This window comes from Grammomys surdaster, unplaced genomic scaffold (genome assembly GCF_004785775.1).
Source record: "Grammomys surdaster isolate TR1022 unplaced genomic scaffold, NIH_TR_1.0 168, whole genome shotgun sequence".
Taxonomy (NCBI): domain Eukaryota; kingdom Metazoa; phylum Chordata; class Mammalia; order Rodentia; family Muridae; genus Grammomys; species Grammomys surdaster.
In genome coordinates, this window is record NW_021604616.1 from 2,635,774 (window position 1) to 2,649,432 (window position 13,659).

General features: G+C 39.3%; 1 protein-coding gene across 1 annotated transcript in view; it reads right to left on the bottom strand.

Annotated features, from left to right (window-relative positions):
- The window catches only part of Lama2 (laminin subunit alpha 2), a 575,131-nt gene that overhangs the window by 15,353 nt on the left and 546,119 nt on the right, over positions 1-13,659 (bottom strand). Inside the window, exons 56-58 of the mRNA XM_028766419.1 lie at positions 8,941-9,089; positions 3,442-3,618; positions 3,043-3,211 (exon numbers count right to left, since the gene is read on the bottom strand). Of these exons, the coding sequence (XP_028622252.1) occupies positions 3,043-3,211; positions 3,442-3,618; positions 8,941-9,089 (495 nt within the window). The remainder of the gene's footprint in view (positions 1-3,042; positions 3,212-3,441; positions 3,619-8,940; positions 9,090-13,659) is intronic.

Here is a 13,659-nt window from a genome sequence, read left to right on the forward strand (position 1 = left end):
CTGGTGGTGATGCTTCATAATACATGTGACACGAGGGGGGGATGGGGATAAAGGACAGGGTGATTTGTTTCTGCTTTGCAGGTGACAGTTCTTAGGCACACAGGGGTGTGGGGAGCCTACTGGAGTGGATATTTGTCGCTGAAGTAGCTTGAAAGGAAGCCATGCTCCCAGGAGCCATAGTCACAAGGAGACAGGTCAGTTGTCCAGCAAACCTTTCCACTCAGTTAAACATTCAGGTCAGAATAAAGCAGTGGTCATTTCTAATTCCCATGCAGGGCTGACACTTGGAAACACATTACCGAATCTAAGACAATGTATGATTTCTTGGTTAGTGGACTTTGAGTTTAGGTAACTGTAGAGCAGAGATTTCAACTGCATTTATCAAAACGAGCAGCAAGTGATGAGTCATGCTAAAAATTGTGTAATTTCCTTCCTTCATGAGTCAATGATCCCGCTAATAAGTGTGGGCTGAAGTCCCATCTGATGCTTGCCTTTGCTGATCTTTGTGGGTGAATACTAAATAGGTACTTTTTCAGCACTGGCTTCCATGTCCTGATGTATACAATGCCTGCTGCTGTGTTTGCTGAGACACTGAATCATGTTAACTCCTTGTATGTGAGCTCTTTGGTAGGAACTGGTCATTTACAGGGATATGGCATAAGACAGGTTCCACTTGGGCTGTGGAGAATGCATTTTCTCTTTAAATACATGTCAGTGCCCAGTTGATTTATCCTATAGCTTTGACTGTATATAGCTTTGAGCATGCTGGCACTCCTGTTGCTGCAGGAGCCACTCTGTCTTGCTCTGCCTTTTTCCTTCTCAGCTCACTTCTCTTCAATTTCCTAAGAACCTTGTCAGAACTTTTCGTTTCTACCGGAATCTGGAAGTGCCACATTCACTTTCTGGCAGAAATAAAAGGAATAAAAAGAATGCAGCCAACTTGTATGTCAATCCCCATGGACTGTGCTTGTCTAAAAGGCCTGGAATCAATGCTGCAACCACTTGTCTCATTTGAACACACTGATACATGTCTGTATTGTTAAGATGCTTATCACCTCCATCCCCATCATTCTAGATGAGTACTATCCACAAACATAATATGCAGGGATGTTTCTCTCCCCATAGTGATGGAATGAATAATCAGAGAGATAGTACAAGGGACTGCTAGACTCTAGTGCTGTGAGATAAGATAACATGGAGGAAATACGGTCGAATCTGTGATGGTAGACCACATAGAACCACAGGATTGACATATCCACTGCACAGGACAGGGATTTTCCCAGGATACTTTTCAATTAGCCTTAAGCATAGTGAAAGCTTTTTTTCTACTATAAGCTGCTGGCAAAGTTAGGGGTGAAGAGTTAGTGGGGAAGGAAAAAAATGGGCAAGGATATCAACTTCTGTCAGTCAGGAATATGGGGCTAGTAGGTAGCAGTTCCCACCAAGATTATTAACCTGTGATGATTTTTAAAATTTCAACTTTTGAGAAACAAGATGTAAGAAGCATTTCATGCCTGGGTTTGAAATTGTTTACAAACTCAGCACTTGTGTTCACCCTCAAAGTGTGAAAGGCTCCATCACCTAGTTCTCACAGAAGGAGATAGCACAATGGGGTGTTACCACAGGCTAGACATTGTTCTAGCTGTTGTATGTAATTCCTCACCTAATGATCATCAAAGCTAGTTGTCCTTACTGTCGATAGATGACATCATGTGTGGGATATCACCTGTACAGCTAACCTGGCAATGGCAGGTGGTCTCTTCTTCCCCCTCTGTCCCTTCCTAGTTAGCCATGAAGATATCAACCTTACATTTATTGTACACTCAATAAATATATTTTATAAAATAAAATACCAAGTTAACTTTTTGTCTTAACTTATAGTCACTGATAAAAAGAAGGCTTCTTTTAATGTGCTTGAGGGACCCCTTAAAGCAAAATGTTTAGGATATACAGGAATATCCTACCCCCAAATGAGTAATATCATAAGAGAGAAGCACAAGAAGATGCTAGCTAGGTTCTGGCACTGTCAGATGAGACAATATGTGGGAAGTGCTGTCTAACTTGGGATGGCTAACAATGTATTAAGCATCAATTGGGTTATTCATTTCACAAGGAAAAAATGAGGTGCTCAATTGTTCTAACCACTTATGTAGCAGATCTCAGCAATACCCCAAAGGGGAAATCAACCTACTTGACCATGGCCTTCCTATTGTTAATTGATGGCCCTACTGAAAGTGGGATGCCAGTTCCTATTTCACAGAGCTGTTATGAAAGCTACACATCACATTGGGTAGAACATTAGCTAGAGGTGGGCACATGGTAGGTAAATCTTGAGAACAGCAAATGTCAACCATTAGTATACCCTTCAGGCATTTAGAATCTGTCTTCTAAAATTCTGATGAAGTTTGATGACCGAGCTTTTCTTATCTGTACTTTACAAGTTAGGTACCTGGGGCTTTGCTTGGCTAAGTAGCTTCCTTTCCCATATTCATTAAGCTTGTAGGTAAGAGAGCTGGGATTAGGGCACATGCTGGCTGACTGGATCTGAGGTTTTCACCAAGGATGTCCTACCTCTTGGTGTATTTTGTGTGACTCCCTCTGTATGTATGTATAACAGAAAAATTATATTAGACACAGCCACATGTTTAAGTGATATAGACAGTTGTGATTATGGATTACCATTTTTAAAACTTAAGGCCCCAGATTATATGAGGTGTATGTATAAAATTCAAAGGGACCAAACACTGACATAATTATCTCTGGGAATTGGTGTTATAATGGCTTTGAATCTAGATTTTCAAAATCTCTGTCCTCTTCAGCTTTTCAATGGGAAATCAGTTCTAGTTTATGAACATCAAGATTCAAGGAATAGAAATGAAAATAAAAGCAACCCAAAGAAGACATGAGAAGGTTGGGTTTTTATAGACAGGTTCCTGGTCCTCCAGTTCTAGTGGCAGAATCTACTAGATATCTTGAACAACTTTCCTTCTGAAGATGGCTTGAACTAGAAGGTTCTAAAGCAGTGTCTATGTGAACACTTACATGTGCCATGGTGGGGGCTGGGAAAGGGAAGGCAGGGGTAGGCACTGGCTGAGGCTGGACAGTAATTTCAGCTGGAACAGCATCATCTTCATCTTCCCGGGGCTTTTGGTACACACAGCGGCCAATGTCGGCATTTTTGAAGGCTATGGGCTGTGCAAAGTCCATGGGGCTAATGAAACACAACCAAAATGAAAGTTTATCTTATTTTTTCATTGTCTTCTTCCTTCACATTTAAATCAGTCCCCAACCCTGCGTTGAAATGGTCAGGGTAGAATTTCAGGTCTAAATTAAAGGTCTTCATAGCCTCTTTCCTATCACGGTTTTAGATAATGTGGATACCACAGGGAACTTCATATTAAATTCTAAAGCAAATGGGTAGCAGAAATGCAAGTCACTTACATGGAGTTAATAACAAGGTTCCACACACACCCTTGAAAAGCTGGGATATTCCTGAGTGGGGAGGGCTGAAATTCAGGGGGAGCACCCCCGACAAAGAGCTTTTTCACTTCGATGGGTTGTTCCTCTGTCAGGTCTTGCATATGTCTTCTGTCTTCATCAATTTGAACAGTGAAGATGCTGATAAAACATTTAAAGACAACAGATACCCAGTTCCATTAGAAAGATCCTTCCTGCCACCAACATTCTCTGCTCCCAGAAATTTATTTTTCTATTATGCAGTCATTATTACTATTGTTGAGAACAGGCCTAGGTATGTAACTTAACCTGGCTTTGATCCCATGATTTCTCAGCTCATTGACAGAATTTCAACAGTCATGTCTGTCCTATGGCACTCTGACCTCCCATAGCTTCTAAGATGGCCTAGATTGGATGACTAGGACCTTGACACCAAGCAACTAAAGAACACCATTGTTTCCTAGGATGTTGTGTCATGCCTTCCTCATTAACTTGGATTGAATGTTTATTGAAACTCAGCAATTGCACAGCTATGTCATGTGTCTCCAATGCAGGTGGCAACATAGGTTTGCAGCCCAACACATTTTGCAAGAAGGGAGGCTGCAGGGCTGCATAGCAATCTCTAATCGGATAAGGATCTGTGAGTTTGGCACAGCATGGGTTGCATTTTGTTTGGCTCTTTGTGTCTTGGTTTGTGCTGGCTATTATCTTCTTGCTAGGGGACAAACTATCCTCCTGAGAGCTTAGATTGCAGGAATTCAACAGCAAACACTTACAGTACATTTTATAAAGAATGTAGCTGCTGGCTTTTGAATAGAAGAGGCAGGCCAGAACACCAAGCTAATTGTTCCTTGCAGTGATTTTCCTCAATGGCTGTTTCATTAATTTCTCTAATTTGCTTATGAGTGATTACTCACACGCTACTAATTGAGAACTGCATACTACATATTCAAAACAATCCTTGGATCCAAAGGCAAAGAACCAAGAAATGGAGTTCTAATGATGAAAATGGCCAAAGGCAGTTTCCTTTTTTCTTTGTACAGGCAGGTTTTGAGCTTGGTCCTAACAGTGGCTACAATTTGGTTCACCATTGTGGACAGATTGTAAATGGATTACCGAGAGAATTTAGTTTTAATCTTAATCTGAGACCTAAGTGAATGTCATATAATTGATTTTTGTTTACCATGAGGGGGTGGGAAGGAGAGGGAAGCAGTGAGAGAGATCAAGGTGATTGAGCTGGAAATAATAAATTAAGACATGTTGGGACTTAGAACTGAACAGTGGATCCATTTTGGTCTAATTCCAACATAAGAAAATAGAAGAAAATAAACTTAGTCACGGCTTGAAATGGCAGAGTTGGGGAGTGTTACAGGCAAAGGAAAGACTTTGTTTCAAAACTAGGGAGAACTGTTTGTTTGTTTGTTTGTTTTAAAGAAAAGACTAGAAGAATATATTGGCAAAAACTGGAGGTGCAACTTCATTGGCTGGAGCGTTGGTTGGTGGTTTGTAAGACTGAACCACTCACTTCCAGGTGTGAGGGATTTGCTGAGAAGCGTCTTTCCCGAGTTTTTGTCATGGGTAAAGCAGTGGTTTTCTAACCTGCAGAACAGAGCTGCAGATTTAATCCACTACTAAGGAATGTTAACTTTCTCATCTCGATTAGAATGTTAAGAAATAAGGCTCTGTCTCTTTATCAGCGACAACAATCCTGTTCAATTTGAGCAGCACAACAGGCCTTACTAAGCTGTAATGCAGAAGGAATGTGAGCCTCTAGGAAGCCAGATTGGAATTCAGTGTTAATGTGGAATCTTTCTAGCAGCATGACCTTGGGCAAGTTATTTAATCATGCTTAGTTTCATTTTATTCATTTATAAAATGGAGATTAAAACTACTTACTTCAAACATCGGAATACATTAATTAAGAGATTGCCCCGAGGCTGTGGTACATAATAGGGGCATGGCTAGAAGACTACATTTGAGTTTTCCTCATATTCAAGAAAACATTAAATATAAATAACTGATTCAGTTCCTTTTTAGATAAGGATAATAACAATGCATCCATTCTGGTGTGATAGTCTGTTTTAGTTATGTTATTTTTAGAGATTCATTGTATCTTTAATTATGTGTACAGCTGGGGGGTGGTGGCACACGCCTTTAATCCCAGCACTCGGGAGACAGAGACAGGCAGATTTCTGAGTTCAAGGCCAGCCTGGTCTACAGAGTGAGTTCCAAGACAGCCAGAACTACACAGAGAAACCCTGTCTTGAAAAACCAAAATAAATAAATAAATAAATAAATAAATAAATAAATAATGTGTACATTTGTTCATCTCTTCCTAGGTATCTGTGAGTGTGAGTGGGAGGCCTCTGGAATGGAAGAGATGGCACTGGACGCCCTGGAGCTGGAGCTCTAGGTGGTTGTAAGCCATGGGATATGGGTGCTAGAAACCAAACTTTGATCCTCCTCAAGAGTAGTATGTTCTCTTAATCACTGAGCCATCTCTCCAGCTCCTGATTTATAACTTTTAACTGATAGGCTACTTTATATAAAATGCTATAATAAACACTCATCTCCCTTTTAGTATTGTGAAAACATAGCTAACTATTTTATAATTTCAGTGATTGATTCTCAAAGTTTCATAGATATTTTATTTCTTATACTTCATTGCTTACTCTGTAAATAATTGCAAGATAAGTTCAATAATTCTCAAGTCTTAGACAATTGTATATGTAGAGGAAGGCATTAAAAGGAGTGTTTGTAATTTACATGAGCATAAAATGATTTTTTTATTGACATATACTGAATGCTAAGGGAGACAGTGTTTGGATTGCTGCATCTAAACCATGGAAGTCCTAACTTCTGACAATCTGACATCTTGTTCTTTAGCTGTATTCTGCAACTGTGTACTGAATGCTTTCACAGTGAAAGGACAGACTCAACCCAGTCCTTTATCCACATCACCCAAGTAGCTATTTCAGCGTTTAGGGTTTCAAAATTTTTGTCTAATTAGAACTGATGTCCTTGGGGGTAGACTCCTGGGGAGGTCAAAATCAAGGCAGTCATGAAAGGCAGGGATTGCTGAGTTTCAGGAAATTAGATAAGAAAATGACTGAACTTCTTTCCCCCAAAGGAAGAGGTAGAGAAAATGTAAGGCAGTAGTGGCTAAAAAGGAGCAAAAGAGGAGAGAAGGTCAGCCTCCAGAAGTGTGTCTCATGAATTCGTAAAAATCCAAATAATTTAAGACTGCTTCTACAGTTACCACATTATTCTGGAATTTAGGAAAAGAAATGATTGACCTTTAGCATATGAAAAGCATTGGGGGAAAGCAAGTATTTTCAAATTAGTAATAGTATATCATACTCAATACCTAGGAATATAGATCTTTAAAGTCCCCAGTGGGAAAGAACAAATAGCAGGCCAAGCACAGATGAAGCATTTAGGCCAGTTATAATTTGTTTACACCTGGCTCTTGTTTCTACTGTGCAACGCAAGGCAAATTAGGTAATGTTTTCTCATCTGGGATGAAAGGACATTAATACAGTTTTCACACACAATTTACAATGGTTAAAAGACAATTCTGGCCTAGAATATGGCACAGTGGATTCCTTAGAGTTGCTGTAGGAAGCACTACACTGTTTCTAGTGTAGTTTGTAGTTATTGTTTGTAAGTGTTGTTAGTGATATCTACTTACCCAGCTTCATGTGTTTGCTTCTAGAGTATACAATGACTGTGTTTTGACCTTGGGGTGCCAAGGAAGACCCAGTAGCCAACAGGTTCCCCTTTTGACACAGAAAGGAGATAACCTCACAGTCATATGTCTAACATATCATTTTGTAATTAACAATGAATGGCAAACCTGTTTGTTTATATGGCCAATTAACCGAGTGACCAGTTTTCAGATCAGTATACAGACTAATCAAATGAAGGTTGGATTCATGGCCAACAGCTGTGAGTTTGGCATAATAAAATGCCCTTCTTGAAGAAACACCTGTTAAAAGGACACATTAACACAAACATGCATTTGTTGATGTGTTTGGGAATTTCTAAATTCCTTCTCTTGAAAATAACACACGCCTGGTGAATTTTGGTCACCTATGTTTCTAAAATCTGCATTTGTTGGTTGAAATAATTTGAGATCTAAGGACTCATAAAATGTCCTTCCCACAGAGAATGTAAATAGCATAAAATCTATGAAAAGATAAGCAAATTTGGTATTCTAAAGTACTCAGCAAGAGTTAAGTGAGAAAAGCTAGTTGCCCCCATCCCCACCAGACACCCTAGCTGTGATACCTTGCTATTAAATCAGTAAAAGTTCTGAATTGTCTGAATATTGATCATTCATTGCTTAATCATAGTTTTAAACCCTCCGTTTCTAGACACAGCTCAAATGCTTAGTATTAATTCAACTCACAAGCAAACACTCCATATCATAACAACAAAGCAAACTAAAGAAGCTCTATTATTTATGTAGAAAACAAGATGTCCTCGTTACTTATCTAAACCCATACCTATACAAGAGGATACTCAAACAGTCTAGACCTCTGATGCATGCTAGCAGCTGCTTTGGACCAATGCTCTGCATCCACACCCAGCTGCTCTCCCAGGTGTTTTTTGTGCTTTGAACTTTCATCAGATTAGATTTCCAGTATTTTTTGATGCCTCTGGTTTAATAAGTGGGTTCTGGTCTGGAGGTCTGAGGCCTCAAGTTCCTAGGCTTCTGTTTCTTCTCTCATTGTCCTTCTGACCTAATTACCTCTCTGAATTGTTCCTCAGTACTTTGATGGAGAACACAGGTGATGGTCCCAATAGAGTAAGCACAAAGCACTGTGCAGAAATGAGGGATCAGTTTATATGCTTAAGGGAGATTCCCTTGCTCAGGGATCAGGACAAGTATCCTTGCAGATTTGTAGAGAAGTGGCCACTATAAATGATTACACATGGCCACTATTCTTTTTTTCTGTTTTGAACCATTTCTTCCAGAAAGCCACTATTTGGCCCTGCCCACTTTAGGGAGCAGACAGGGATGAAGCATGCCCCTAAGAGGCTCAGTAGGACTTACATTATTGTCTTGCTCTGCAGTATTGGTGGCATGTTTCTAAGCAACTGCCATCACTGGCTTGGAACCTGAATGAACTAGTTGGCTGCAGCCAAAGGTTGCTGGCTGGATCTGAGCTGTCCTGGTTACCTTATTAGAGACTGTTAGCAAAGTGCAGGAGGAGGGATTTTTTTTCTTTATAGCTTGAGAGATGCAGTGGTGAGTGAGATGCAAGGTGGTGAGAAAAAACCATGCAGAAGGTAACATGAATAGTAGAACTCCTCAGAGCCCTGAGGTTCCCAAACATGAAATACAAGGAAGAAGACACCAGTGAATTGTCACAACTTGGCATGTGTGGTCTGTCCACACAAGGTGGTTTGGGCAGAGCTCTGCTGGCAAGGGGGGTTCACATTAGCTATGGTTGCAGCAATCGCTGTGTTTCTAATTACCCCCTGGTTCTTTCTACGTGGACAGAATGTTCTCTCCCATCATGAAACAAATTTGGCTCGGGTTTGATGACAATTTTCCTCATTGTTCGTGTCCCCGAGGAGAGATGCACTTCCAAACGGCCCTTGTTGAGGAATATGGCATAATAAGCCTGTAGCAAAACAGAAAAGATATTGAAGATTAAACAGGAGTTGTCACTGTATTTGTGACTTAGCTGTAGTGACGCTATTCTGTCATCTGTTGTAACATTCTGTCTTACTCACTTTGCACAGGTCTCTCACTGAACCTGTAGCTAAGCTGGCATCCATTAAGCCCAGCAACAATCCTGTTTCGGCCTCCCATAGTTCTGGGTTATAGGTTCTCATAGTGCCACATCTGGTTATTCATGTACATCCTAGGGATTTGAACTCAGGTCTTCCTCCGGGGTCCTTACTCGTTAATTCAACCCCTAGCCTCTCAACATTTACTTAAACAGAGTTGATGAGGATGCAGGAATGTCTTTTTTGAACCATTACCATTTTCCTTGTTGAGTATAAGGAGTAGGTAGATATACTAATATAAGTTCTGTGACAAGTTTCTAATGTTCAACATAATAGCTCTGCTTACCCCTGTCCTCTAACTTACAGGAAACAAAGGGTGTTGACAAAGCCATTCTCCATTATACTTACGAGTGGGCGGCCAGTTTCTAGAAATTCAGTTTGACTCAATCCCACGGCATTTAAGTGCTCAGACGTTAATTTGTCTCCAAGCTGGTGGAATAGATCACTGCCACAGACATATAACTTGTCTCCCACAGTTAGAAAGAAGGAATACAATTTTCCTTCCACAAGTATCTCTGCTTTCTTCTTGTCACTGTTACCATAGCAACCAGTACAGTTTTGATATCGGATTATGAACTTCAGGAAGCTTGGGTGCAGTCCTTGTACTCAGTGCTGCTTTTATATGTGCTCCCTCTCCTGTGTAGTACTGGGGTACCTGCTGCACAGTGACCATTTTGTCCTCCATGAGTCAATAAGATGTTTTCCATCAGTGTTACCATCCTTCCAATAATTCACAAGATTCTCTATGCAGCTATGTGCCCCGTACACAATGTGCTCAGAATCCTGTCACCACGCCACAAGCTACTTACTCAAAAACTATTCTAGCTGATTGTTTGATATCACAAACATATGTAAGGCAACACAATCACAAATAACATTCTGAGTATGTCAACTGTTAGCTTTCACAAATAATATATTCATTTGGGCAGCACTGATTTGCAACACACGTGGACAATTTAAACACTATTTTCTTTAGAGGATAACAGCTATTGCATGATTTTTAAAAGCTAGATATTTACTATCATTAAATGTTTGGGGCATTAAAATTATCTTTCATGGACTTTGAATTTCAGTACTACATATCCTTTTGTTAGTTGCCTTAACAGAAACACATTCTCTTTTAAGAACTTACCTGAAATTTGGTGATTTAAACCATTTATTTAGTACTAAGACATTTGGAGCTGATAGGAATTTAATTATTGGTAGTGATCAAGGGGATAAATGTCCTATGGTGAAAATTTAAGCATGTTTGGTTTGGTCCTCAATCTCAATATTATCTAAGTATCAGTTGCAAAAGGAAGAAAAGATTGTTAGTTTTCAGGATTAGAAGATGATTTGGCAGGACTCCTTTTCATATCTATCCAATTATTATTACTCTTAATGAGAAGTTAAATATTACTTGTCAGGAGAAAAATTAAAAGACTTAAAAATTTAAATTATATATGTATGTATATGTGTGTATGTGCGTGTATGTATTGTGTGTGTGTACATGTATGTTTGTGTATTAGTATGTATATGTGTGTTCAGGTGCCTGTCTGATGTCATCACATCCTGTGAAACAGGTTGTGAGCCATCACTGGGCTCCTCTGCAAGAAGAGCCAATATTGGTAACCCTCAAACCATCCTTCCAAACTCTTGAGAATGTTTCATCCTGATTGACATGGTCCTCATGATGTAATGCAATTATGTAAATGCAGAAGACATGTTTGTGCTCGGTTTAAAACTGTGGTAACCTGCCATGCAATTTAAGAAGCCTGAGCTTCTTCCTGACCCTCTCTTTCTTCTCCCTCAACTCAGAAGTACCACTAATATAGGATGTATTTTGCCAGCATTTAAAAATTTATTTTTGAGGATTCACATATGTATCTGTATATAATATGCTCAAATGTTTCTTCTGACAGAAACCTAGACAAGTGACGTTATTGTGTCTCTGTTGCTACTGAGTTCTCATTCATCAGTTCATCCCTGTTGTCTTGTTACATTGTAATTCATCCCTTGCTACTACTGCTTTCTACACCATTAAGCCAAAATACCAGTCGACTGCTCATTTCTCTAGCTGATGAACATTTGGGTACCTTTTTACTGACCTGCTATAAATAAGGACTGTTCCTTGGGGGCATTTTTGTACCTGTCTCATTGTGTACCGATGCCAGTGTTTGGGTCTGTACAATACCGTCGCTGACTTATAGAGAACACATGTGGTCCACTTTATAGAAAGGATCCAACCCAGTTATAAGAGCAACTGTATCAGTTTCCTCTGTCCAAAGCAAAAAGAGCTGCCTTTAACGAAGCCTTGCCAGCACTTGGCATTATTGTATTTCATAGTGTTCTATCACTCCAGTGGATATAGAATTGAGGGTGGATTGAAAATGCATTCATCTGTTATCTCAATGTTGAATGTTTTAAAAATAATTTTTGCATCCATCGTGCTTTCTCTTCTGTGAAATATCTGGTCAGATCAGTTCATTATTGCATATGAGTTGGTTGCATCTTAGTTTCTGTATGGTTTTTTTCACATCGTGGTTACTAGGTATTTTGAAGGTTATATCAGCAATATATCAAGCTTTTCAAGCAGATGCTTGCATTTTGTGTAATACTATCATCTATCTATCTATCTATCTATCTATCTATCTATCTATCTATCATCTATCTATCAAAATGTATAGGTGGAGGGGAGAGGAAGCACTTTTCTTTCTATGTAGCTCTGGATCTTCTGAAACTCATGATGTAGATCAGGTTAGCTCTAAACTCAGAGAGATCTGCCGGCTCTTGCCTCCTGACTTCTAGAATCACAGGAGTGAACCACCATGCTGGGCTCTTTTTTTTTCTAATTTTTTTAAAGTTGCATTTACTTCCATATTTACATTTTTAATTGTCTGAGAACATATCTTTCAGCTTGATACAAAGTAGAAATTATTTCCTGTATAGAAACCATTGGCTCTGTAATTATTGTTTTCTTAATGATCTGGGATGCCACTTTGTGGAGAGCTTTTGGGACTGCTTCTAGAAATTTGGCAAGCACTTGTCACTGGGCTCAGATAAGAATATTCACAGTTGGGCTAATACAAAGCTCAAGGCAAACTCAGCTGAGGAATGTGTGGCATTCCCTTTATCTTGGTCATCCTGCCAAGCCCCTAGAAACAGTGACCAGGGCTTTGTTTATTGCCTTGTTTGATCTCTTTGTTTATTACCTTATTTGATTACTTTGTCTTTGATCTAAGAACTTACCCTATTCTCTGCAAGTACCTAGAATGGTATAAAAATTGACTGGGGAAAAAAATAAACCTGCCTCAGCCTCAGCACTGCCTGGTGTCATGTTATAGTGTTGTCTTAACTGTCTTTTCCTTTTCAGTTCTCCCTCCCTCCCTTGAGACCCGTTGACTGACTGAGATGGCTTGGTCACCACCTTTTGGCCATCTCCAGTCTTCTCTATTCTGTATTACCAGGGCAGAATTTTCCAGGAGTGAGCATATTACTACAGTTTAAATCTGTAGCTTAGAAGGAGCTAACAGCTGATACAGCAGCCCTCGAACCACATTCTTTTGTTTCAAGAGTTTTGGTGGATTTTGATCTTGAATGTAAATGAAAAAACAAAAACCAAAAACCTAACATGCTATACTTGGCAAAAAAGACAAGATGTTACTCTTACTGAAATTAAATCTGTACATCATATTAGGGAGAATTGACATATTTTTAATAATGAGTTCTGAGTTCTTCTTTGTTAAAAAGTTGAATATGTGCATTCATTAAGGATGACTTTAATGGCTTTCAATAACACTTTACAGTTTTTTCATCTATGTCCAACTTGCTGTGTTTATTTTTAAAATATACAGTTCCCTTTGTTTTCTAGCTACTTTGTTGTTGTTGTTGTTGCTGCTGCAGCAGCAGAGAAGTTGATGCATATGAAACAGCCATCCTTTCTTAGGTATTATTTTATTGCATGCCACATGTCTATGATGTTCTTCCATCAGGACCAGTGGCTATCAGCTTTCCACAGATAAAATGTTCCTTATTCTTAGTTCACTATGTGTTTCTTAAAAATCATGAATAGTGATAATTTCATCTTATGTTTCTCATTACTCTTTTGAGATGGTTGTATGATTTTTAATTTTAAAATATTAGGTTATAATCTCATTAAGAATTGTATATATTTATTCACTTTGTGAATGTGTGTGGATGTTCATGGGACACTTGGGGCCATGGCACAAGGTAGAAATTCAGGAGTGAGAGGAACTTGTGGGAGAAGGTTCTCTTCTTTTACCATGTAGGCCCTAGGGCTCAAACTCAGAGAGTCCAGCAGCTCTCAAGGACCTTGCCTTACATCTCATTGGCCTCTATCACTGCATTCTTGAGATCCTCATGGTTATACAGTGTATGATCCTCTTAATTAATAGTTAATCC